This window comes from Phyllostomus discolor, chromosome 10 (assembly GCF_004126475.2).
Source record: "Phyllostomus discolor isolate MPI-MPIP mPhyDis1 chromosome 10, mPhyDis1.pri.v3, whole genome shotgun sequence".
NCBI classification, from domain to species: Eukaryota; Metazoa; Chordata; class Mammalia; order Chiroptera; family Phyllostomidae; genus Phyllostomus; species Phyllostomus discolor.
In genome coordinates, this window is record NC_040912.2 from 10,745,026 (window position 1) to 10,772,530 (window position 27,505).

Consider the following 27,505-nt stretch of genomic DNA (forward strand, 5'->3'; position numbering starts at 1 on the left):
TTGAAACCAGAGTTGTAGCAGGAGGCAACTACACTTCTCTTACCTTGAAGTCAAACAGACATCATATTCATCAAGTGCCTGAATCCACTTCTCCCCGCTAATAGCAGAACAGGGGCTGGGAAAATAGTTACTTAGCCTATGATACTTTAATTAACTTTGATTTTATCTATGAGGTTAAGAAAAAAAACAGTAATAAACTTTACTTTTTATTTATACTTTGTAATTTTAAGTTTTGTTTGGGGGTGTCTCGTAGGCGACATTGCTCATAGGATTCATTGTGTAAGGAGAGAGGAGGCAGATTTCTCGGCTTCTGGGAAGGAACCTTTGCCGGAGTCAGGCAGAGGACCTTGGCATTGCCTGCCGCAGGGGCTGGCCAGCTGGCTTCCCACTGCCCCGGAAGGACCCCGCAGTCAGGGCTCAGCAGGGCCCCTGGGCCCCGCCACTGGTTCTTCGGCTCCTCGCTGCAGCTGATAACCTTTCAGGAGTTTGCAAACAAATTTTTTTTCCCCTGTAGTTTTACTCTTTCCCACTTGGCAGGCTTGCTGTCGCTAATGGATCTGAAATTAATGGGTCCTTTCTCCCTTACTCCTTTGGATCTCTGACAAAGTCAGCACATTCTGGGAAATGTGGCAGGCGGTTAGTTATCGCCTGTGGCACATCTCGCGCGGCTGGGCCCAAGCTGCAATCATCACACCCCATGGCTCTCCCATCAAGAGGCTGGAATTGCGTGGAAATCAACTGAGTGCACATTCACCATCTCTTTAAGATTTTATTCATAGGCATTTCCCTATCTGTGGGTGGAGCACAACTATTTTTCTGGAGGTATCTTCTGTGTGTATAAAATTCAAGGCGGCTAACACAGCTGGGGCACCATTGTGGAGCACACATTGTGACCGTGAGAAGTCTGGGGTGGCTACCACAACCAGTTCTCCCCGGGAGACACTGATATGCCAGGCTGAGACTTGGGCCATTTGCTCTCATCATCATCAGCTGCTTTTGCCTTCGAATTGTTTAACTTGCAAGAGTGATATCTGGGGGTTGGCCCGAAGCTATTCATACCAGAATCCCTGGGTTTGAATCCTGGTCCTGCCACTTATTATCTATGTGACCTTGGGAAGGTAAGTTAACTTCTCGGTGTCTCAGTCTCCTCACCAATAAAACAGGAATCATAATTGTATGCCCATTTTACAGACAGGAAAACCGAGGCACTGAGGGATGTACTGACTAGGTTAGGTATGTGACACCAAGTGCACCTGGAACAGGGCCTAGTACATAGAACACCTCAGCTGATCACTATTGCCTGGCTTCTCATTCCTGGGTCACCCTTTACAGACACATGGGAAGTGCAGGCTATGGCACTCAGATGGGTTTTGCTTCCCCGCCTCCTCCCGTGTGAGGCTAAGTGACCCATGCAGGATTGAACTCCTGACCTCTGCAGGCTTAGCACTGTGCCCTCGCCCACCGAGCTAACCGTCTGAGACAGCAGGGGGAATGCAGGGCTGCTAACTACCGAGCTATCAGTTCCCAAGGACGTCAACCTCCTCTACTCCCCCGTCTAAAATCCCTTCAAGATTTAAGTACACCTTCTAAGCCAATCTGTTTCAAACCTTTGCTCAAGAAATAAAAGAAGTCAAAGTGCCTGCTGCTTTACTTGAAGTTGAAAGTGGGGGTACCTGTCTTTCCCCCCACCGGTCCTGCATTCTATTCCCCCCAAGTTCTTTTCAAGAAAGAAAAAATTATGTTGGCCACAGTTGCAATCAGCTTTAATTCATTCTTTATTGCTGCTCTGGTTTTGTGTTATTTGAGCTGGTTTAACTGTTAAAAGCGTTTCAAATGTTCACATGGTCTGCATTAGGTTACCGAATTAAAACAGGAACAGCCCACCAAATGTAGCTTTCTGAAATGCAAACCACATGAGTTTGATTTCTTTGTGGTATAACTTTAATTGGGTTCAGGGGTCCCTGAGACTTACCTGTCTATCTGCTTTGTGATGGCCTGATCTGATAAGACGAACTTAAAGGGGCGGAGGGACCCAGATGGCTTCGGCTCTGCTTCCAGAGCCCACGCTGACCACCCGATAGCTGCAGCCCAGTTGTAACCATCGCAGCTCAAGTCAGCTGCAAGTCACGGCGTGGCCCCTCGGGGCTTCTTCACGTGCTGTTTTCACAAGTGTCTGGCACACCCAGAGCACACAGTCCCCTGCCCAGAGTGTGGGGAACTGCTAACATGGCATTAGCAATGTGTCCGAGGGGCCGATTTCCCTACTCCCTACACCCCACACCCCGTGGTCAGCTATACCCAATACTCTTCTTTTTCCGACTCACTAGGAAAGAAGGCTTCAGGCTCGGATGGTTGTCCCTTTTCGGTCTTTTGATGGCACTGTGTAGTCGGTCTCCCTTGAACCCAGCCCACCTTCTGGGATGCCTCCATAGCTTCTGACTTTCCTATACCGGTCTCCCTTACCATTTCTGAAGGCAGGGAGCAGTGGTTTAGTTCCCAAGAGCAGAACTCCCCGTGCATGTGTGTGTGTGTGTGTGTGTTTGATTTTAGAGAGACAGGAAGGGAAAGAGAGAGAGAGGGGGGGAGAGAGAGACGTCAATCGGCTGCTTCCCACACACACTCTGACTAGGGATTTAACCCACAACCTACGTATGTGTCCTGACCGGGGATTGAACCTCTAAGTTTTTGCCGTACAGGATGATGCTGCAACCAATTGAGCCACCAGGCCGGGGCCCCCACGTGGTGTCTAAGAAACAGCCATGTGACCCAAGCAAATCTAAAAATATTTTCTGAGTATTAGAAGTAGGGTATCACATCAGCTACCATGAACCACAAGGCCTGGGAGGAAGGAAAGGAGAAAAATCAACTGAGTGTATGACCGATATAAGGTGGAGGACGAGGGACAGAAGAAGCCCAGAAGACTCCCGAATTTGAAGCAAACTGCGTGAAGAGACAGTACTGTGAGCAGAAAGGAAACCCCGCTGTGACTTCAGGCCACAAATGAAGCGCTGGGACCATGCAGAGCAGGGCCGTCCCGCCTTTCTGCATCTCTGGGTCGCACTGGAAGACTTGTTGTCTGGGGCCACACGTTAAATACATGGTGACACGCAATCCCAAAATAAATCTCATCATGGTTTAAGTAAATTTACAGTCTTGTGTTGGGCCTCGTTCCTAGCCATCTTGGGCTGCATGCGGCCCGTGGGCCACGGGTTGGACACCCCGACAGAGGAAGGACATGGGATGTCCTTCGGCCATGCCTTTGCTGAGGCCTGACTCCAGGGACACACAGCAGAGACATGGCGAGGAACACCCACCGGTTCTCCTGTTTAGGCTCAAAGTGGACATCTCAGTTGAGACTAAACAGCGCTCATTGCCATTAAAATGGTGGGAAGAAATTACATTTTCACTCTTACCCCCAAAACTCACTGATCACATGAAAGATTCACTTTGGTAATCTGAAAAATATTAGTCTTATAAATTAACTATGCATATATACACACCTCTAGCCATAAACTGAGCTAGTACTTAGGAGGTAATAATGGAAATAGTTGATGTCATTGCATATGTACTATGTGCCACATAATTTTCATCCGTTATCTTGTTGAATCATCTCAACCTTGTATGATAATATCATCCTCATTTTAACAGATGAGGAAGCTGAGGCACTGAGCAATTAAAAGCATAACTTGCCCAAGGTCAGTGTAACTTGGGTTTAACTTCAGGCTCTATGTCGCCAAAGCTTGGGTCCGTCACCACCACATACACTGCCTCTCCTATTGTTGCGGCAACAGGGGGCTTTGAACGAGATGAAGAGGGTGAACACAGAGAGAGCAGAAGGGGTCGCAGGAGCTTCATGTAGTCTGTGTGCAAAGTGAGGCTTTTAATATGCACGCCTCACCTACCCCTTTTCTCTTTCTGCTCCTTCCTGGGCAGAATAGATACCACTGGGGAGAGAAAAAAGTTATGTGAATACTCACCACCTAAATATGCTAACCTTCAATACTACAAAATCTCTTTCATCATCATGATTGGTTATTAATAATGAGAAAAACTAGAAAATGACGTCTTACATGAAAAGTGTCCGCAGATACAGATGCAACTTGTGCATTTCACTCCTTGTAAGTTTCAGCAACAAAAAAGAACCATAAACAAATAATGAACCTTAATGATCAAGTTCTGAAGTGGCTGGGGGTAAAGTTATTGATGTCTTCAACTTAACTTTGAAATGCAAAAAAAAATAAGACAGACTAGTGTATAGACAGAGGAATAAAAATGTATAAATATATGATAAAGCAAATAAAACAAAATAGTGATTGTAGAATCTGGGTGGTAAATAAACAATGTTTAAGCTTCTTATTGTTTGCAAATTTTCATCATAGAATGTCATCATGGAGTCACCAGGGTCACCATGGTCACCATGGGATGTGACCATAAAGTGAGGCTCACGTTTCCAGGCTGCTAGTTTCCTGACAGCTCGCTGGAGTTAGGGAGAAAGCTGGGTGGGCAGAGGAGGCGAAACTACACCCCCAGGAAGAAAGCCAGCACCAGCCAATAATTACATTGTCCCTTCCAGGGAAAATGGGCTCGGAGAGTGACTCCTTGACCACTTCTAGCCCAGATCCACCATCTTGGGAAAGACTCTCATGCTAAGAAAAAACAGAAGTTGAAAGAATAGGTAAGAAAATATAGTGGAGGCAAGGAGAAGATGCCAGATTTTAACATCACTGCATACTGTGTCACACACAGGTAGGGCCGGAGATAAAAGCCAGAACCTAAACAGTCCTTTGTGAACCGAAATCTAGACTGGGAAGGTGTGTGTATCCTCAGGGAAGAAAAAAAAACATCCTTGATAAATGCTTTCCCAATGAATGAATGAATGAATGAATGAACAATTGATGAATATTTTGTTGAATGGTAGTAAAGAAGGAAAAAACACTTGTGCAATTCATTATGCCTCCTATTAATCCCTTACCGATAAATTAAGGAACTCTGCATGCACATGAATTCTCTTTTTGAGCCATTTACACCCATACATATAAGCACAGCTTCATTCATTTGTCCTCCATATTACGTAACGTGCTGAGTGTTGCAGGAGACACAGAAATGAATACACCACAATCTTCGCTTTAAGGACTTAAAGCCTAGAGGGAGAAACAGGCACCAGAGAGCTATCGTACGAGGTCTGACACAGTAAATGCTATGAGCGACAGAGATTCCCTTTAGTTTTAAGGTGTGACTTTGCCACATAGTAAAGTCTCACACGCTGTATTCAAGTCCCCAGAAACATGAATGCTGTATGCAGGAAACGGCCACATCCTAGAGACAGTGAGATCCAGGACATCAGAGGCCACGATTCGAACTCTGAACAGCCCATCGGAGCCCTCCGGAGGGCCTGAGGTGGTTTCCCTATTTCCACCAGAAGGGAGGGATTATCCCCTTGGGTCACGAACTTGAGACTCCACAGAGGGGCCAGAGGCCAGCGCAAAAGAACCCTGGTTCTGACCTGGAGTGAAGAGGCCTTGTATCACCCTCAAGCGCACTCACGGGTCACTGGGCTTGTGCTGGTGAAACCGGGTGATGGAGAAGTCCTTGGGGACAGGACGGGATGGGATGGGGGAAAAACGGAATCAGCGCCCACGGAGAAATGTCAGGAATTGAAAAGGACATGATGTTTTCCACCGAAGGGCACCCAGTTGGAGACTGGTCTGGGCTGGCTCTTGTTTTATAACCTCCCGGCACATGTGTGTAGTCAAGGCTGAATTTAAAACCTATACTGTGAACCTTAGGAAAATAAACCACATTAAACAAGCACAAATTGAAAATATTACACAAGAGATTTCACAGGAAATTGGTCCAAATTTAGCCTCGCTCTTTATGTATTTAAGCCTCTTACTCGTCGCTTAGAACTTTATATCAGGATTTTAATATGAGTCTGCCCTTCTCCCCCCTCCCCACCCCCCACCAGTCCACCTCCACAATGGCCTGCTTAGTTTTACAAAACGTATTTTTTTTAACTCCCCAAGAATCCTGCTACCTTTGGCCTGCTCCTTCAGTGCTCATTAACTCACGCTCCGAAACAGTCCTCTGACGACGCGCAGCGTCCAGGGCTAGGTGAGGTTGCACGTACACCCGAGAAAACCCGCTGCGGGACGAAAGACAAGCCCAGCGTCTGCCCTACATGTCTGCAGCTCCTGCAGGAAGCGCCCTGTGTTATCACGCTCGACTCAGGCTTCACGGGAAAGAAGACAGCAGCGGGACCCACGTCCTGAGCGGCACCATCTCGACATCTTGCAGCCTCATTGAGAATGGCTTCCCTTCCTTCCATAGATTTTTTTTTATGTGGTTGTGTTGTACTTTCTGTACAGCTCCTAAAATCCTTTTTTGTGTGTGTCTGTGGAATAGAGCCAAGCATAGATAAATAACCGCACTATTTCAAATCCTGTGGATTTAACGATCCACCTTTTACAATAACGTGGGAGGTGATCTTATGTTATCGGTATTTGGTCCCAGAGCAAGAGGCTGACTGCCAGAAGCAATGGCTGGACCGCTCTCTTCCCTCCACTGCAGGGTGGGGTTTTGCCATCGAAAATGCCCTGGGGTGCTGCCAGGGCATGCCAGCCAGCAGCCCTTCTGAGCCAGACAGTCGCCAGGTGGCAAAAGTGATCCCCAACCAGAAGGCAGTTCTGTGGGATGGACGGACGTGCCCAGGCGCCACCCTGGGATGTCCCATTCTTTCCCACTCGTTGCTACCAGCCAGAATATGATGATTACCGAAGCTTGCTTACAAACCACTTTTTGGAAGGCCTATTAAATGAAAACTTGTTGTGTATTTTGATTGGGACTTTTTAATCATTTCAACGTCTGAGATTCGTGATTCATGTTATCACGCCCAAGGAAAATGCTTGTTGGTGAATGTGATTAGATTATGTGACCCCTTTGCCTCATCCTCGTCATTCTTTACTCCTTACAGAAGTTGTGAAGCTATGGCGGGGCAGAGCAGGCCATGTGAAAAGTGCAACATTGCATCTGAGCTGGGGAGAGGCAGGCGCTGTCGGAGGGCTGGCAGCATCGTTTCCCTATTGCCTCCGCTGGGTTGGGCAGCAGGCGATCACTTTACAGTTTTCAGTATCTTACAGAGATGATGAGGACATTCCCTCCCGGGGTTCTGAGCTGTGCTGGGGAACTCTCTGCCACCTTCCCTCTCCACCTGTCATGGCAGCCACCATGCTTACCCGTGGGGCTTTCTTCAGGACTCGGAGAGGTCCCTGAACTGGGAAACACCCGACCTGAGTTCTGACCAGTAAGGCTGAAAACCACAAATGGCAGGAGCTGTGGGAGGCATCGCTTCACCTCAATGCCACGGTATGGCCCGGGATGTGCTCCCAGCCTCGGGTTTATTTAACATATGAAGGGAACGAAGGTGATACCATGATCTAAGGAGCTCATTAAAACATGAAAACTCCAGGATCACTCAGGATCCCAAAAAAGCAAAGATGGTGGGGGGTGTGGGCAATATAAAGCCTTTGTATCTATTCTACTGAGGGGCGAACCGACTTCCCTGAGTGGAAATACGAACATTGCTGACATTCGGGTAAGTTCAGGCCCACCTCCACGAGGAAGTGCGGCCCACGAGCCGCGGTTCGGTGGTAGCCTCACGCAGGTCTATGTGGCCTTGCTTTTGTCATCTGAGCGGGCTCTCGCTCTGGGTGGTCATCTCCTAGCTCCCCGCCCCCCCCAACTCAATTCTGGCGGTGGGCTTTATTGCATTTCTCGGAGCATTAGGTTTCGTGGAGCATATAAACTCCAGGATTTTCCCTTTAAATCACTCCGAGCCAGAAAAGGAGGCAGAAGGATGCTTCAAAAAGAATTAAGAAAAGTTAACAGATCAAAAGAACAGTACTGCCACATAAGTAAGCTCCTTCCTTTTTCAAAAACATGTATTAGGAGAACAGCAGCTAAAACCCTGATCAGTCATGAAAATGAGCACCAGCCCGCAGGCGGAGGGGCTGAAAGGAATTAGGCACCACCTAAAAGAAATCTCTTGGTGATTAATCTCAGTGTCTGAAGAAACACTCACACACACACACACACACATGCGCACATGCGCACATGTGTGTGTGCATAGGAAAACAAAACAACAGAACCTATCATCCTGGGCTGTTCTTTCTCAGGCCAGTTGCTGGTGCCCTAGCCTTCGATGTTCAGGAAACATCCTTAGTTGCTAAAAACTTCTGGAAGGCTGAGGTTAGAAGCCCCCATCCCTACATGCAGCGCTGAGCCTGCATTTGTGGCAAATTATAGGTTAGACAGCTTAATCAACACAAACGGTGCACTCCAGAATCCAGCAGATACCACGGAGCAGAGTACGCACGGCTAAAGGAAAGCCGCGCTCCCCCCCATTCACCGCAAGCGGATTTCGACGGCAGCGCAGCTGTGCTGCCCAGGTAAAATGCATCTGCAGCGACACCTTTCCTCAGGAGGCACTGATGGCGGACCTGCTGACCCGGAGCAGACCCCTTTGCTTCCTCTCTGTGCAAATGGAGATTGAGGGCTATCCCACCCAACAGTTCCCAACTCCAACCAGATACCAGTTCTCCAGACAGTAGTTTTATTTTTATTCTTAGTTAGTTTTTTCTCTTCCTATTTTTTATCTGCCTAACTGTTGCTGTTGAATAAAAGAAGAATGCAGTGATAGATTTTTTAAAAATCACAATTCTGCTGGAAAAGCTAATAGGCCCCTAATTATATGAAGACGCATGAATTAGTTTCCTAGGGCTGCCGTGACGAACTGCCCCAGACGGGGTGGTTGTGGAGCAACAGAAAGTTACTGTCTCAGAGTTCTGGAGGTGAGAAGCCTGCAATCAGGAGTAGGCAGACTTGGTTTCTTCTGGAGGCTCTGGGCGGCGTGGGGGACCTGTTCTAGCCTCAGGCAGTGGCTGGTGAACTCTGTCTTTCCCGGGCTTGAAGACGCATCACCGTGACCTCTGCCTCCGCCATCACACGGCCTTCTCGTAAGGACACCACTCATTGGGTCTAAGGCCTTCTCTAACCCAGCGTGACCTCATCTTAACTTGATTACATCTGCAAAGATCCGATTTCCAAACAGCGTCCCATTGAGAGGTACCAGGGGTTAGGGCTTCCACATGCCTCTCTGGTGGGTGGAGGGTGCAATTTGATTCACAACCGCACATACACAGTAGTTAAAGCTGGAAAGAACTGAGTCTCACCCAGAAGACAGGACCTGCTGAGCCCGTGAAGAAGGAAGAAGGACGGGGTTGTCCTCGGGGCTGAGCCTTGGGGAGGAGGCCTCCAAGGAAGCACTGTGTTCCTCCAGGTATGTGTGCAGAGGCACAGCCCAGGCTGGGCTGTGGGAGAGGTGAAATTGTGAAGAGGAGGAAAACAATAGTGAAGTCTGGAGGGCTGAAAGGAGACCGAGAAAGAGGAAGGGCTGCAGACTGAAGGTTCGTGGGGCAAGGCAAAGGCATCTGGGGTTCTGGGTCTGTGGGTGCTGCCCCTCTGGCCCGCCTGGGTCTCGGGCCCTCCGACCTAGGGACCACGGTGTCCGTGTATTTTGCCTGAAAGAGCAAATGGAAACAACACACTATCCTCCACTGCTGTTGCTCTACCTTCTCCTGAGAGATGAAAATGCACAGATTCCCATGAAGTCTGTCCAGTTTTCTTTTGACATGTTTTAGGCTCCAGAAACGCCCGTCACTTCAGAGACCACAGCTTGTCCCCCCAATCTCGTCTGCTCCCACAGTGACAACGGTATTGCCAGTTGCCCGGGAAACTGGTCTTCAGGATGGTACCTGCGTCAGCCTGCCCAAGAATTCACTTTTTTCTCCCACAGTAAGAAGGGGGAAAATAATGTCCTGATTCTGGAGTTTCCAAACTTTTTCCCTGCTGGAGTACTCTTTGTTCAAATGAATGCTTATGTAGAAACTCTGTGAAAGAAACACATGGAGCTGCTCTGGGGGCAGTGGCCTGCGAGGTGGGGTACCCTGCTGGCCGATCTCCACGTCCCCTCATTTTCGACAGCCCCCACGCAGGCTCTGCAGAGCCCGGTTCAGGGGGTGCTAGTTGCCCTGATTCTAACACTTCTTCTTTATAACTTGGCAGGTGGACAACACATCACCTGCTCGTCTTCCCTCCCAGGCAGCCACGGCTTTTATTTGAGGGGCAAGTGTCTGGGCAGCTGAGAAAACCCCCGTGTCCCTGGTGCAGTCACACGCCAGACGGTGCGGCTGGCCTTCTCCCTCAGAGTCTGCCACCCACCAGGCTCTGACCGCCCCTAGCTCGGTTTGAAGGCTCCCCCCAAATTCACCACCATGCTCCTCATTCTAGAACAATTAACAGCATTTGCAAGCTCTTTTCATTGCTTTACTATGGGAAAGGGCCTGAAATGAAGTCAATTAATGGAGGGACGGCTTTTAATAGAAGATACATCAGGCTCATCACTGTAAAAACCAATATAACAATTAGACTTTGGAAAACTCCCAGCTCGCCAGAGAAATCCATTATGAAAACATGAAAGATCCGATGCTTTCTGTAGAAATACCATTAAGACAAGCGCTTCCTAGCGTAGAACTCAAGAAGACTTGGTACAACAGAATCTCTGAATGAGAAAAGGAACACTGATGATTAAGGACTGATACAAACAAATCGACTCCACGCAGCTTTGTAAGAACGTGGTTCCTTGTGAAGGTTACCACTAAAGATGAACAAACCGAAGTTCCATCTTTATTAAACTCCATGCCAATGGGAGCCATTTCTCTGGCCCTCCCCTACCCGTAAACTCCTAGAACACATGGAAAAAGGAGCAATTCTACACTCGCCGAAAACCTAACCTGAAGACAGGCTTTCTTACTACTGAGGAAGTGCAGGGTTCCTTTTCTTTATGGTTCCACGTTGCCATCTTTTCTAAAAACACAGACGCAGGCGGCAGGCTGCTCTGCAACATTCTTCCTCGAAACCCATTCCTACATCTAATATCCAGGACCACAAATCCCTGGAAATCACTGCAGTGAAACTTTCATTTGTTTCTTATTTGCACAGGGGCATTCACCCAAGGAGCCCATTTAATGAAAGTATAATAATAAAAGAAGGCTCTTTCAGGCAGTCTTGTCACTCACGCCATCTGGGGGCCACACTGGGAGGTGGTGCGTACCCGCTGCCTCCACTCCCGACTGACCGAGGGGCATTGGTTACTCAGGCGTGGCTCCTCCCCTTCTGCCCAGTGACGTCACACTGGTCTCCTCTGACCCTGCCTAGGAATCACAGTTGGCTTTGGGATGGAGGGCAGACGGGCTGGGTGTCTGCGGAGACAAAGCTGACATTCACTCAACTGTTTGGGGTTTGACGCATCCACTGCAGGCTGCTCTTTTTTCTTTTCTTCCTTCTTCAGATTCAGCCGCTTTTGCTACAAACACCACCCTGGGAGGGAGAGGTTAAAGGGTGCGGACAGACACCCACACTTAAGGGTGTGTGCTCTTCTCTTTAAGTGACTGGTACAGACCTTGGCAAGGAACCAACAAAGTCTTATGGGAAAACTAACATCTGGAAGAGTATTGCGTCCCGTTCTGCTCTCTGTCCTGACTTGGGAAGGCTCTTGGCCAGGCCCAGCTTCTTCTGTGAGCACAACACTGGTTCAAAACACCCGGCCACACTCCACTCGAGATCTCTAAGACGCTGGGGAGGGGGGGTGCCCATGGCAGTTATTTCAAGCTGATAAGGCAAAGGGAGGAAGCAACATGCAGAATCTGGAACCTGGAGAGTGTGTGCACAAGGGGGCAACCCCATCAGGGAAACAGGAAGTTCAGGTTGTAAATATTCTGCCCCCTGAAAAACCGCCCTGCCTTCCCGTTGGGTGTTTAGCCTGTTCTTCCTTTCCCCCTCTTGCCACTTCAGGCCCAGCCTCTCACTGAAGACCCGTCTCATCGTTTATGCTTCTACCTATAATTCAAGGAACGTGGCCACATAGAAAGAACTCTCATCTTCCGACTTGAGAAAAGCCAAGAATTCCGGCCTCCAATCAAAAAAAGCTTTCCGAGTGCTGGGGCCCATTCATGTTGGTTTTGTATCTGATGAACTTTTCCCTCAGTCTGAAGCTCAATGTGTAGGACACCCCATGAAGCGAACCCAGAGAAGGGTGTCGTCCAAACATGTCGAAGCCCTTGTGGGTGACTGCTCGGGCCTTTGTGCGATACGGCTCCTGTGAGAAGCCTTTGTGTCAGGCAGGCTCCAAACTGCCAACCCAATGAAGCAAATAATAATTATTCCTAATGGCAATAATAATTATGGAATGCGGTGGACCCAATGCAAGGTTGACTGTCTGTGGCTTCGGTGGAACAAAGTTTCACACACATTTTTTTTTAGAAAACTCTCTCTCTCTCACACACACACACATGCACGCACGCACGCACACACACACATTTGCCAGAAGCAATCTGGACAAACTCACCCCTTTAGTTCCCTGCAAAGAGCTTGACTACAGAGCTAAATTAAATAAATAGCAACTATCCACACAACGAGGGGGGATCGGGGCATGTCTAGTAATTGACACCACACGCACACACACACACACATCTCATTTCCCTTACACTTAAAAGTTTTAAACTTTCTCCAATTCCAGACTTTAGCCAGAGCCATGGCGAAATGACAGGCATGAATAATTTGACACATCCCTCCTTTTTTTTTCTAGGAGAGGTGGAAAGAAAAGAGGGAGGGAAGGAGGGACAAAGGAAGGAAAGTCAGGGGAGAGCCCTCCCACCCCCATTCCACTGCAGCTATAAATCAGAATCTCCTAGGAGGTCAAAGCCTTCCTTGGTGGAGCCCCAGGTCCACGGCCGGCACCACGCACAGCCCATTTTCTGGGAAATGTTCACCCTCCTCCGCACCACCTGAGCCGACGCTCTCTCCCCGGCTCTGGGGTTTGGCTGTCGCCACTGTCCGGGGGCATCAGCACCAGCACTTCGGTATCTCCCCTTACATACCAGTGATGCCAAGTGTCAGAGGAATGAAGTAGCTCCTCCTGAAAAACCTAATCCATCAACCAAAGGGTCATTTTCTAGATAATGAGGAATTGTTTCAATTTTATGAAAATTAGGGGAAGGGGCGAATCTGAGTCTACATGACTTTTTCTCTTTAAATCTTATTACGCTTGTTGGTCACTATGACTGTTCTTTAAAAGTGGTTCCAAGGCGCTGCTACAGCTTGTTGTCATGTAAGAGGGAGATTATAAGGGACGTTCGGGGCATTATGAAAACCCAGTTATGTAGAATACACAGAATACATCTGGAAAAACTCTTCGAGAGTTTTGAATGAGATTATATACATGTCGAATGGCCTAAATCACGTTTTAGTAAAGCAAAATATTATGAAATGTGTACGCACACACACAGACAATCTTCATTTTGGATGCTGACGTTAAAATTCCCCAGTCTTCTTTAACAGTACACAGTTTAGTTCGGATCACTTCTTAACATTCATTCTTCCAGTGCTTTAGAGAGGCTATAATTTGGAACGTGCATTCATAAAGCTGCATTTTTGTTTAGTTTTGTCATGAACAATAGAGTCTGACTCAACACAGGGCTATAGAAAGAGGGAGACTTGAGAGGTAGACTAGGGTTTCACTGAGTTTGCAGGTTCATCACAATGGCTCTACCCATGCCACCCCAAAAAATGCCGACGTGGAGACCACCTCTGTTTTTCTTTAATCAAACACGCTATCACTTCTGTCTCCAGGTGCTCAATTTGAGTGACACATTGGGAAAAACCAGAGGAAACATCACACTGCGCAGTAATCTCAGAATCTGCCAAATGGCTTGGCCTCCGGCCCCTACGGGTTCTAAGAATGACATTCTGTGCTGGCAAGTGTTCAGTGGCTTGGACTTGAGAGGACGGGCGTTTGTTGTTGCGGTCCTCATCATGATTATTTGTAGAGAGAATGTTTCTGGGTTCTATGGACTGGAAGTAATAGAAGGTCAGCAAAAGGGGCTGTGCATCTGGCTGGTGAGTGACCATATCGGAACCAATAGCGGATGGGCGGATGGTTACTCAGGAAGTCATTTCTGGCATCTCAAAGACGTGTGGGGCCATCTGTTCTCTGCAAAGATCGGCACCCCTGTGAAAGCAGCCCCAGGACATTCCGGCGTGTCTCTGCCCCGCACTCACAAGAGTCCTATCATTTTACAGACTTTCCCGGCCTATTCACCAGCCAAAATACACTTTGCCAAAGGGGGGAAAACTATAAAACTCCAAATTCTTTTGCATGTGTCTGGTGCCATTAAGAATGTTTATTACTCTGCAAGAATTTTATGTTGATCTTTACCAAAAGCACAACATACTTGGCAAATAGATTCCTAGATTTCCCGCTAAATGTGGATGTATCTGTTTTATGGAATTTCTTCTTCTACAATTCATATCAACCATACAGTGTGTGGTAGAATGTTGGTCATGATAACAAATCAAATTTGTTCCTAAAGCTAGAAGAGGGCACTTACTAGACAGTTTAGTATGAATCTTTCATTTTATATAGGAGGGCCCAGTTGGGTCAAGGGGCCTGTTGAAAGTCCCAGAGCTTTTGAGTGGTCGAGTCAGCGCTGCCAGCCATAACTTCCCGTTTCTCAGCCGGTGGCTTTGCACTGCCCCGTTGAACAGGATTCCCCAATCAAGGATTGCCTCTATGTCCAGCATCCAAGACCAACATGATTGTGCATGTGCTGTTCTTATCCAACCAAATGTCCATAGACTTTGTGTATAACCTTTAACTAAATCCTCGTAAGAGAGAATATTTAAAAATGATGGTATTGAAAATCCATTTGGCCTAACAAAATTGAAAAACTCATGAGAAAACCTATTGAATCAATGATCTTTGACTTCCAAAATGTCCCATCACATGAATATGTGGCATATGTAATAAGCACCATGGCCCATCTGCAGCGGTCTTTCTCTCTTGACTCAGAACCTACTGTACTTGTCAATCATCCGTAGAGAGCTATTTACACTTTACGAGACAGGTGGTATGTAAGAATATGAAAGCTACAAATAATCAGAAATGCTCACTGGGGCACTGCGTGGTGCTTGGGCATGCTCAGTTTTCAAAAGAGCAAAGTGTACCCTCGGTTCCAAAGGGCCAGCTCTGCTTTGTCAAGCTCATTTCTCCAGACATGCCTTTAGTTAGTGTCCAGATTTACAATAGACACAAACTAAATAATCACGGGCTATTTGCTCTAGAAGCAGGCCCTTATTTGTGCTTATCTCTTCTAAAAATGGGGTTGGATTATGCACAGAAACATGTGTATGGAAGATTCTGGAAATCTGTGAGCAGGGCTTGTGTTTGTCAGATAAAATCTTCCTCCAAGACGAGGTCATAGGCAAAGCCCCCTACCCACAGCAAGAATCAGAATAAGTCTGGAAGTCACACTTGATCCGGGCAGGGCATAGGATTTTCCTGCAAACCAAGAAGCTACACATGGAGCACAAGGGGTGGTCACTCTCTGTGATGACTTTGGTTTTCTTAAAAACGAGGGAATCTGGCCAGAAGACCTCCAACATACAGGTGCATTCTCTGTATTCATGTGCCTGACAGTCCCTGGTCTCCCTTCCCCGAGGTCCAGGGCACTCCAGTATGTTTCTCGTGAAGGACTGGAGCAGCTGCTGGCAACTCGGTGTCCTTCTCTGCCCTTGACCAGCCCGCAGGTGTGTGAAAGCACAGACGCTCTTCACGCTGTAACCAGATACACTGAGCATTAGCCGGTTCCTGTGCGTAGATAATTCTCCCAAATGGTCAGACATGCTCATGTGTCCGTGAACCATGGCACTGGGGTTGCTATGGGCAGGAGCATGGGGAAAACATGTGCTTTGGAGTCCAACAGACCTACGTTCAAAACTCAGCTCATGTCCCTGGCTGAATGACTGCAGGCAAGTTACTTCTCTTTGGGCAATAGAACTGGAGGATATAATGTCGACCACTCTGGCTCTTGGAGAATTATGGGAGACATCATGTAAAGCTAGATCAGTGCCTGGCACATAGTAGATACTGGGGAAATGTTAGCTTCCTGCCTTCCCTTCAGTATCAGCCTGCTAATCAAGGGATTTTTCTAAACCAAAACCTTGAGCCACTGAAGACTAAGCTTCAACTTTCTCTCCTAAGGAAACTAGCTCTTATGGACTAAATGTTTGTGCCTCACCTCATTTATATATCAAAGCCCGTAAACCTCATGTGATGGTATTAAGACATGGGGGACTTTGGAAGGTAATTAGGTTTAGATGACGTCACAAAGGTGTAGCCCCCATAGTATCCTTATAAGAAGAGGAAGAGACACCAGAGCACACGTATTCTCTCTCTCTCTCTCTCTACACATGTGTGCGCACACACATACACAGAGGTGATGTGAGCACACGAGATGGCAGCCATCTACAAGGAAGGGTTTCCTCACTGAGAATTGAACCTGCCGGCACCTTAACCTTGGACTTTCCAGCCTTCAGTACTGTGAGAAATGAATGAATGTTGTTCAAGCAACTGGGCCTATGGCACTTTGGTATATCTGTCTCAGCTGACTAAGACACCAGCCTTGCTGTGTGCCAGGTGGGGAGCTGGGACCCTCAGACACACAGGCTTGCTTGTGGAATCACAGGGAAAGGCAGGTTCAGAGAGGAGAGAGGGGTCACTTTCTGCTTCTTGGAATAAATACACAGCTCTGTGCTCTGATGTCCTGGCTCCGCCCCTTCATCTGGCCACGATACCATGTGGCATTACAACTTCTGAATGTTAAGAAACCTTATATTTCCTCCGGTATCAGTACTTAATGCGCCGTTCCACACATAAAGCTCCATGAGTGGAAGGCTGCTGGCCTCCCCCGTGTCGGAGGTAATTTCTGAAGGCTCTGCACGGGATTTAACGGGAGCCATATGGTGAAGTCCATCAACCTTCCCAGAAAGCATCCCCCTGAAGGGCCCTCGTAAATGTTCTCAGGGCTGCGAAAGATCCAGCAACTTTCTAACAATAAAGCAATGTTCACAGCCACAATATTCAGCAAAACGCAAAGCAGGAAATCACAACTTGTGCTCCAAATTTCTCCGAAGGGGCTTCAGGCCGTCCTGGGGAAGGACTGTGGGCCAGTGATGATTGACCTGGGACCTGCTGGCCTGCTGCCTCCACGGGAAGATGGTAGGCCTGGATGTCACTTGCATTCACTCGCGCTAGGCAGTGATGGCTGTCTGTGGTTGGCAGTCTTATTAACCAAGTTCAGTTGGTTTGTGGAGTTTAAGGAAACTCTTAATAACGGATTCATATACCTGTGCGTTTACAGAGCAAGCATATTCTTAAACTCTAAACTGCTTATTATTATTTAAGTCTTCTTTAAGCCATGTCTTTCTGTGATGGCATCGTTTACTGAGCTTTCTCTGTTCTTTCAGGGGGCGGGGGTTCAGAGCAACAATGACACAGAAACCCGGGAACCAATGAACATTCCCATCTCAATGGACCCCTGAAGCAATGTTGACTCATACAACCAAGCGACATCGCTGTCCACAATAGGAAAGGTGGCCTTGCTTTTGACACCAAGTTCTAAGGTGTAATAAGGTTTCATTATTAGCATTATTATGATAACTTTCCTTGGTCACGTCCACTGAGCTCTACCTGAGATGCCGTGTGGCCCACAGTGTCAGGGATGGTGAAGAAAAAAGAGAGAGAAGCACAGAAAGGGTGAAAGAGGTACAATTTATGACAAATATCAGCTCCTTTTTATTTTTTTCCTAAGATAAGATTTGCTTTGATAATATTTTATATAAATTTCTGGCTCAGTGTTAGCGCTATAACACCTAACTACTACCCCATGCAAGTCGACTTTAAGACCAAATAGCTAACATGCTTGCACATCACATGGACATGTGTATCCCAGGACTAATTAGTGTCAAATCGGGGGGAGGTTACATACAGAAATGGTTTCACATACGCACACTGTTGGACATACTCTCAAGTTTCCTGGAATGTGAATGAGAATATATTCCACAATGGGCCAGATATCTTCTTTCCAAACAGCAGTCCTGCTAGGAACATGGGTATATTCTGGTGTTAGACATACCACGGTCCCACTGTAAACAATTACTGTCAAATAACTTTCACCAATAATCTAACCAGCTTATATATTTGTTCAATCCACGCAGAGAATTACATTTTTAGAACATTTTAAATACAGGAAGAAAACGTATGGGCTATTTTGGCAGTGCCTCCCAGAACCTGTCAGAACTCAGTACTGATGTCTATTCTTACAAAACTCCACACTCCACGTTATCTTCATTGCTCGCCTGAAGAATCCCGGATCGTGCATTATCCACTCATTTACTCCAGAAAGAGAAATGGACTTCTCCAGGAAAGCTGGGATATGTCAAGATCACAGCCACCTACTCAACTGACTATGGGCTCCTACAAAAATGTCTCGTATGAAAGGAGAGAGAGAGAGAGAGTTAGTTTATGCTACCACTACCTGCTCATCTACCATTTCCCCAGGCTTCGCTGGCTTGATCCTGAATTAATGAGCCTGTTACATGATATCTAATAAAAATGACTAGAGTCGAGATCTTGGAATCCGCCACATAGTTGGTCCAAGGCTGAATCGATTTCATCTATATTTAACACATGCTCGTTTTCTGTCTCACTCGTCTCCCCCACAGCCCAGGCCTCACTCCTTCTTTCCCCATCTGGAAAACTTATCTCCTAAAATGCTGCCATCAATCAACCGAAGACACTCTTCCCGACAGAGCGTCTGCCAGTTTGACAATGCACAAGTAGTCACTAGTTTGGGGATGCCTCCCACACTCTCCAGCGCCGTGTGTTTTTCTAGCCTGCCTAACCACACAAGTGCAATTTGGGATATTTATACTTACCTCCCGTTTCTATTGGGATAACAGCACTACTTTGACAGAACCGGGCAAAGGGCACGGTAAAGCACGCAAAGGGTGGAACAAAGTTGCCCAGGTTGCTTATCTCCCTACCGTTAACCTTATTTCTTCGAATTTTTGCATTTCCACCCGTTTCAGTCGACTGCGGCTCAGAGCCTGTTCAGGAAGTATGGACACCGAGGACTCACAAGGACGCGTGCTCTGTTCCCCAAAGTCGCCCTGAGAACTGACACTGCTCCCATTCCCCAGCCCTTCCCGTCGGTACCACTCCCAATCTCCCAATACATTCGAGCCTCGAAGCCTAAACGCAGCATGAAAGGAGGGGGCAGAAGGGAGAGCGAAGTGGGGCCGGCAGCAGGAGCCGAGCACCCCCAGAAGGAAAGGAAAGACGGGGAGCGGGAGACAGGCGGCCCCCTCCCTCTCCACAAGGTTCCAGTCATGAACACGCCCACTGGCCACAGCAAAAGAGCACTGTGCGTGGGCACAGGTGGGTCCCAGCCCCTCTGGCTGGATGCAGCTTAAGTGCAGAGCCTGAATGAAGACTTTCATTGCTGTTTGCTGTTTTTGTTGGCCACTTGCCATGGCAAACATTTGCAGGTGGCTTGGCCAGATTTTGACACTTAAATATTTGAGGTTGTGATAAAAATCAGAATATTACTACAATATGGTTCTGTGCAGCCTCGAAAAAAAAAAAACTATCTGCAATTTCAAATGCTCATTTAAAGACATAGTCTCCAGAGGGAACTCATGTTTTAAAGTAAGTACTCATTTCCTCTTTGCTGAGAGAAATAAAAGAGTCAACCATCCCCAAGTGTTACCACCTAGAGTTTCATTCTGAATCCACTGGCAAGATGGGTTGGCTTGTTCTGTGCTGAGCCCCCGCGATGATCCGGGCTAGGTTTTGGATGGGTCACATGGAGAAAATGGAAATGACAGGATGTGGGGGGTTGAAATCAACAGGGTAAGCACGACAGGGAAGGATCTGAAGAAAAGAAACAGCCCCCCTCAAGCCTGGCAATGAGACAGAGTCCTGTAAGTGACAATTATCTCCTAGAATGCACCAGGAGAGACGCGCACCACCCCGGGACTGGGAATAAATGGGAAAAGGGAGTGGGTTAGGAGGTCACCACAACCAGAGACACACCCCCACCCACCCGGGCCTAGTGACGCAGCCTAGAAACGTCACCCAACCGTACAGCCCTGGGCCCGCTGGGTAAATTACTGACAGAATCAACACCCATCTTAGAATCCAGTGCTAACCCTTACAAGACTGTTGCACAAACACCGGCATTGTACTGACAATGGCTGAATACTAAGGGCCTGCAAGAGGGTAGCTGGGGGCCGGTGTGGGGAGACGCAGGAGAACTCCAGGGGAGAAGGAATGCTGTAAAACTGCTAGTAAACTTGAGCACAGTTTATGTTATTTTCCCCTTGAAAGAAAAATAAAATAATTATAATTAGCTGGCCTAACTGCGAATTGTCCGCCCAAAGCCAAGCCACTGGCGTGAAGGAGCCCCTTGCGACCGGGGAGCTGTCCTTGACGCAGCCGCCCCGCCCTCGGCGCGTATTACAGGTTCTGGCTTTACGGGACGGCAGCGTGTGCTCCCACAGCCGTTCGAGAAGAAAAGAAATCTTTAACAGAGACGCTCGCTAATTTAGGGTTGGCTTCTTCAGACAAAGCCGAGCCTTCAAACGGCCGGACTGCTTTTCTGTTTCTTGAATGGGAAGCCGGGTGGACCCAGGGCCAGCTCACAGAATGGTCATTGCCCTCAACCCTCATCTGCTAAGGGGGGTCTTCACCCGTCACGGCCCATCCCGCACCCTGAGAAATGGGAGAGGCGGCGCGCGTCCAGAGCAAGTGAAGGGGCGGGGAGCCAGTGCCGTCCCCAGGGCTCGCCCTGGGTCTGGGATTCTCACGAGCATGGGAAACAAGCGGGGGAAAGGCAGACTAACAAATTGCGGAACAGCTTCCAGTGTTTTAAAAATCGCCATACCCAATACTTAACTGAGCATGCAGACTAAACTTTGGTGCATGTCCCAAACACAGCGGGCCTCCTTTCCTGCGTTCAACAGAGAGCTCTGGGAACACAGACCCACCGGTTTTCAGCATCCAACAAACATAAATTTATCACAGCTCTTTGGCTTAAGTGGTTATCTTCCCTTCCTAAGAACTTGTGTGCTCATAAATCTTTTATTTCCTCTTCACCCTACTCTTGTGAGGGTGGAGGGAAGAGCCATCATCCTCATTCTGGAGATACGGAAGCTGGGCCAGCGATTCTGCATTTCCAAGAAGCCCCTGAGTCACGCCCACGCGGCTGGTCCTCAGACCGCACTCTGAGTAGCGAGGAGCTAGAGCTAGGGCACGATGCTCAGAAGTGAGACCTCTTTCCATCCCACAACACAGAGTGTCTGGGACCCTTCTACCAGTTCCACCCATGCCTCAGTATTATCTGCTTTACAGAAAAGAAAGAGAGGGCCTGCTTCCTTTGACTTGTCTGCCCCAAGAATGAGCATGGGCCAATACAGAGATGGGGGAGAAGCTGCCTCCCACCGTCCTCGAGTATGTGCCTTGAGAACCATGCTGCGGTCTCCATAACACCCATGGAGTTTCCTGCAGTCATCTTATGATTCACGACTCTTCTTTGAAGAGACAGTGACACAGGATGACTTGCTATTCCCCCAAAGTCAGAGTCAAACAGCATCTACCAAACAGAGGCTCCCTCTCCCTTCTCCCATCGAAAACGTCACACCAGCCCGATCATAACACACCGGCCAGGGAAGCCAACTTCTGTCTCCTCCAGTCCAAGCGCTAGAAACGAGAAGAAGATCCAGAACGTTCTCTGAGCTCTGGTCAGGCCCCAGAGGCAGCTGAGGAGGTCTCCTTACCCGATCTGGCGGTTGGTGGAAGGTGCTTGTGTGATGACCGAGCTGGACTGCGGTGACGGCATGGCTTGCTGAATCACGACGCTGGTGTCATGGTTGGGCATCCGGGTGCTGCCGAGCTGGTGAGCTCCGGGCCCCGCCAGGGCCCCGCCAACTGCATTATGCATCGAGATGCTCTGCCCAGAGAAGACAGAGGAGAAAGGTCAGGGGGAAAAAAATCAAGGTTGTATCCTACCCTCAAGCTCTCAAAGGCCAAAGCTGGGAATCTAGTCATGTCAACTAAATAGAGAGTTATGGCTTCTGGCAAGCCATAGGACCGTTCATCTTGCTGTAACTTACAACTACGAGAAGATGAAAAATAACTACTCGCCCTAGGAGGAAAGCACATAAGAAAATACCTCGAAGCTCACTAATCGCTCTGCCGCCATCCTGGTGTGCGGTTTACATCAGGGACGCTCAGCGACTCGATGTGATATATGTAGCATTTGAAAATGATTTCTGCGGTATGTGCATAGTTCTGTGATTTAGTGAAGAGCCATTCAGCATGTTGCTTTGAATGACAAAGCACACTGGGTTATTTTTTTCTTTTTCAGTCCTACAAGACAGGCCGACCACTAATTCCCCGCCCCAGCCTCCCGCCCCCAGGAAACTACTGCTTTTCCAAATCGTAATCTGTACGCTCAGGACCCAAGCCCGGCGACTTGGGGAGGAAGGATGATTGGGATAGATAAGGGGGGTCTGAGCTCCAATGACGTAAGAGCAAGAGTTGCAGCTTCTGCTGTATTTGCATAAAGTCAATCCATAATAATTTCATGAAATCATGGAATACACAGTAACGACTGATTGTCTGTTTGCTTGTCCGTTGTCTTTTCCTCTAGAACATAGAATGTTTGTGCCCGCGGTGCCATCTCACGGCGCCGGAGCACAGCAGGCACTCAGTAAACAGTGTATTGCATAAACAACCTAGTAAAGGGAAAACAGGAGACTCCTAAGTCACTTCAGGGACCTAGTACTTATTTCTCATGACTCGGGGTAAGCTTTCTTTAAAATTCGAAAGTAAGGTAAAATATGCAAGACAAATATGGCTTAAAAAGACAACTCTTTCCAGAAAAGGAAGTATTCACATTGAGGCTGAGGAGGGCTGATCGACATGGCGGGGCGCAAACGTGAGAAACCCAGGGGCTGGAAAAGACAGAGGAAAGGCAGGGCGCAGCTGAGGAGGCTCGCGGCCCCTGCAAACCCCCAGGCAGAGGGCGGCGGCCTAGGGGAGCAGAGAAACTCCAGAGGTCAGCTGGGCCTGGGGTTGAGGATGGCAGGAAAGAAATGAGGTGTCACTAGTAACATTCACTGGAGGGAAAAAATATATATCTGTATGTGCTTTGGGGTTGGCAAGGAGAAAAGTAAATGTTACCCAGGAGAACTAGAAGTGGTTCTTTGAAGTTCTTCTGTAAAGAGCAGGATTTCCGGCTCTACGTGTTAAATGATGGTGATAACACGCACGGTGCTCGGGCTGGTTGTGTCCATCACATTGCACCTTTGCCAGGTTTCTGCTTTCCAGCTCCTGACCACACAGTTTGTCAGGAGTCCAGATGGCAACTGGGCACCTGGCTCAGACTGTGAGCCGCCTGTGTCGTCGTGGGTTCCCAGAGGCATGGGCAGCCTTATGCACACACTCAAGGTCCGAAAGCTCCTCTCATGTACTGGAAGGCTTTTCTGATGTGGGAAAATATTGTGGTTGGTTGAAGTAAGATGAAAGGAAGTGGTGATTTATGTGGGGCTGGCGGTGCAGGGACATGGCTCAGGTCTCATATTATAGGATCTAGAGATAAAGAGAATTGAACTAAAAATACTAAAAATAAAAATAATTGTGTTATTTCCTTTGAAAGCGAACCTTAGCTCATTTACTACCCTGGGTCTTAGCGAGGTCTTGATGAAGTGAACAATTGCAAGGATTATCTTTTTCCATTGTTTGGATCCTCAGTGATACTTGCTCAGTCACCTACTCTGTTATAATGGCCCCTGCCTCTCTTTTAGAATTATTTCTGTTGTATGGTGCTCCCAAAGGTTATCAATAAAGCTGCATGATTTAATTTTTTTAAGTAATAGTCTTTAAATTCACAAACAAGACTATAAAATCTACAACCTTTGACATCTCTTTTCTGTTACCCCACACACAGTCCACAAATACTACAAACTCACCTTAAGCACCCTATGTCTCTTTCTGGCTTTCCGTTTATCCTTCCACTGACCTACACCCAACCGGCACCATCTCCTTCCCTGGACCAGACAGCGATCTCCTAGCTGGCCTCCCGTCACTCACTCTCGCTTCCCTTCTCCCTCGTTGCCGTTGTATAATCACAGTGATCTTCTCAAAGGGCAAACGCATCAAGTCTCTACAACTCCCCTTACCTCCCCAAACCCCAGCTTTTTAAATGGCTTCCCGTGGTTTAGAAGACATTGACAGCACTCTTTGTATGACCTTCAAAGGCCATATGGGACCGTTCCACCTTCCCAGCCCATCTCACACCACTGTCATGCTTGCTTCCTGTGATTTAGCCCACCCTCCTGGAATTGTCCGGCCTTCAAACTGCCCGAGCTCCATTTCAGCACCAAGCCCCGGAAGGGGCTCCCTTCCATTGCCTGTGCTTGCCCCCTCAACTTCACATACCAGAGAAGCATCTCAGGAGGAAGCTTTCTCTGCCCTCTCCACTGATGGGCACCACCCCCCTCTCCTTGCATAAGTTTCACAGCTTTACAATTGTTTCGGATTATTTCACTAATATCTGTTTCTTCCTCTAGACCATAAGAACAATGAGAAAAGGGGCTAAATCTCATTCTACTCCCCACTGTGTCTCTGTTGCCTTGGTCAGGGCCTGGCATATAGTCGGTGTCCGATAAATATTGAGTAAATGAATAAAACAAAAAGTAACGTTCCTAGAACATGCAAAATGATGAAATCCTACCTTTTCTGCCCTGTGTAATTTTTTAGAGTGCTAACTTCTTGTCTATTTACCTCAAAATCTCAAAGTACGTGCACAATAATACAGTTTGAGATGTTAAGGTCATTGTTTGATTATAGGCTACAGAAATAGCCTATTTTCAGGACTAAGAAGATCAGAATTAAGAAGAAAGCCACCAACACAGCACACAGACAGTAAACTTTTGACAAAATACTAAATGAGCCTTCGGAGTAACATACCAATAGGTGAGCTTCAAGTCTGAGCACTTGGGCTCAAATGAGGGCAATAACCATCCCTTACCTCCACCACGAAAACCAAGAAAAGCTGGTTTGTGCTGCAGTGCAAACAAACTGGTTTCATTTCCTCAGAGTAAAGCATGTTGAATGCTAGAAAGAAGTACGTCTTCTCCCCAAGAACAGTTTGAGAATCTTCCTTGAGAATCATTAAAAAGACCAAAAAAGACTACCTAGGGAAATCCCTAGCCCCCTCCCCCACGACTCCATCTCTTTGTCTCTGTGATCTCCACCAGAGACAGAAAAGGCTCCTGGAAGTTATATTCCAAGTCTTCCATGATCTCCTTTCTCCACCACGTGAAATCTGCAACTCTCCAGCCTCCTTCCCCACATCCAGAGGGTAGTTTCAAAACATTGTGGGAAAATAAACAATTAGGCAAGCGTTATCATTTCATATTAAGAAGAGATGATTGTTTTTCTTTAAGCATTACCTAGGAACTCAAACATGAAATTATTTTCTGCGTTCACATTTTCCCAATTACGGGTACAAAACCTGTCTTCGCTGATAAAAGCATGGCATTTTACCTTTGGATAAATTAAATCTCCCATTTCAAAAACACAAAGAATGATTCTATCTGTCCAAGGTATTCCTCTGGTATAGGTGTGGAGATTTGCAGCCGGTGAAACCATGTCACAAACCAGCGGAGGGATGTCGACATGCCCGGAAGGATCGCGGTGTTCCTCGAAGTTCAGCCTTTGGCCTCTTCTTGTTCGACATGTTTATCAACAGCTTGGATGAAGATGTAAAACTCATGCTTGTCAACTCTGCAGTTGACACGTGTTGGGAGGCATAGCTAATGTTCTGGATGGTAGACTCAGGTTTTCCTTGGGCCAACTGCGTGAGCTGGCCTCCAAGAATGCTAACGTAAATCTAGGTTGCCGTAAGAGAAGTGCGATGTCTAGATCAAGGGAAGTAATTATTCCCCTGTAGAGCACGGGGAGCTGACCACATTTGGCGACCACATTTTAAGGGGGAAATTGACAAATAGGGGGGAATGAAAGCCATGAAGGCATCCGAAATGCATTACAGGAGGAATGCTAGGAAAACTGGGGAATATTTAGTCTGAAGAAGAGAAGACTTAGAAGGTCATGCTAACTGCCTTTAAATATTTGCATGATTAAATGTACTATCTGTTGCTCCAGCAGCCATAACTTCAAAAAATGGGATCATGATGAAAAAAGCCAGTAATAACTACAACGTGAGTTCCTATCTTGAAGCAGCCACTATGATAGATGCTTTAAAAACCGCACTTCTTACAATGACCTTACAAAGTAGGCATCATCATCCTCATTTTAAGATGAAAAAAAAAAGAGTAGACTCCACACCATGACTAATGCCATGCTGTTCACCTCTGGCTGCCCTCCCTGCTTCCAGATTGATACTTTAAAAATATAAATTTGAACTTTTGGGGGGATAAATGTACCAATATATAGCAATGTCCAAAGACAAAACAAGCTGCCTTTAAAGTACTGAGCCTCTGGCACCAAAGCTAAGCCAGTAGAGACTAGTGGCCTAGCCTGTCAAGGATGTCACCAAGAAGAGTCTTGTACCAGAAGGGAGGTGGCACTCTTTCATTGCTAAGATTCTCTCATTTATGATACCTGGTTTATACTCTGGCTCAAATCCTTCCGAATGATTAGTAATATGTGATAATGTTGAAAATATGCTGGCTTAGGCCTTCGGAGGTCTCTTCTAGTCCTGTCGCTCTACCCCTCCTGCAGCCATGGAACCTGGATAAGTCATTCAACTTCCCTGGGCTCCGTAGCCTCCCTGATAAAAACGGGGTTGGCCCACATGGTCTCCGTGATCTCTTCCAGCTCTCCCACCCCATAAGTCTCTTTCTATATTACACTTTATGAAACACCACATATCCAAACAGACTTTTTAGACACTGATTCATGAGCCTAGAGACATTGATTTTTTTTCCTCCATAACCATAAGCTTTTGCAGAAATTATCCTTCTGGAAATTACAGCTTTCTGCCAGACCCAAGAGATCAGGATTCAAGAAATGGATCTAGCAAAGAGTAGGATTTCTCCAATATCAAGGATAAAAGCTCTACAGACTATCTTCAACCAAGTCATTCCCTCTGTGGTTCAGATTTCTCCACATGTCCTTTGAATTGTCCCCACTTCATGTCCCTTGCTCTCCATTCATTGTTGTTGTGAGACATAAAGGGTGTGAATGGGATGAGAACCAGGGAAATAATGAGTCTTGATTGCATACTCAGTGAGCTTGAGGTAGATAGTAATTGTCTTTCTGCATGCATGGACTTGGAATACAATATGCAAAAAAACAACCTGATACATATGAATATACATCCGTGTTCTTACAAATAACTATAATTTCAGGGTGTGGTAATGAAGGATGAAGAGAAGTAGCCCAGAAATGAATGTGAAGGTTGGAACATACAGCAAAAGTGATGTGGGTTCCCATAAGGGCCCAAAATGTTATCTTAAAATCTAT

At 47.2% G+C, this 27,505-nt stretch overlaps 1 protein-coding gene across 1 annotated transcript in view; it reads right to left on the reverse strand.

Moving 5' to 3' along the window:
• CREB5 (cAMP responsive element binding protein 5) overlaps nt 1-27,505 on the reverse strand; it is a 380,468-nt gene that overhangs the window by 208,243 nt on the left and 144,720 nt on the right. The window contains exon 5 of the mRNA XM_028526229.2: nt 21,790-21,962. Coding sequence (XP_028382030.1) covers nt 21,790-21,962 — 173 coding nt within the window. The remainder of the gene's footprint in view (nt 1-21,789; nt 21,963-27,505) is intronic.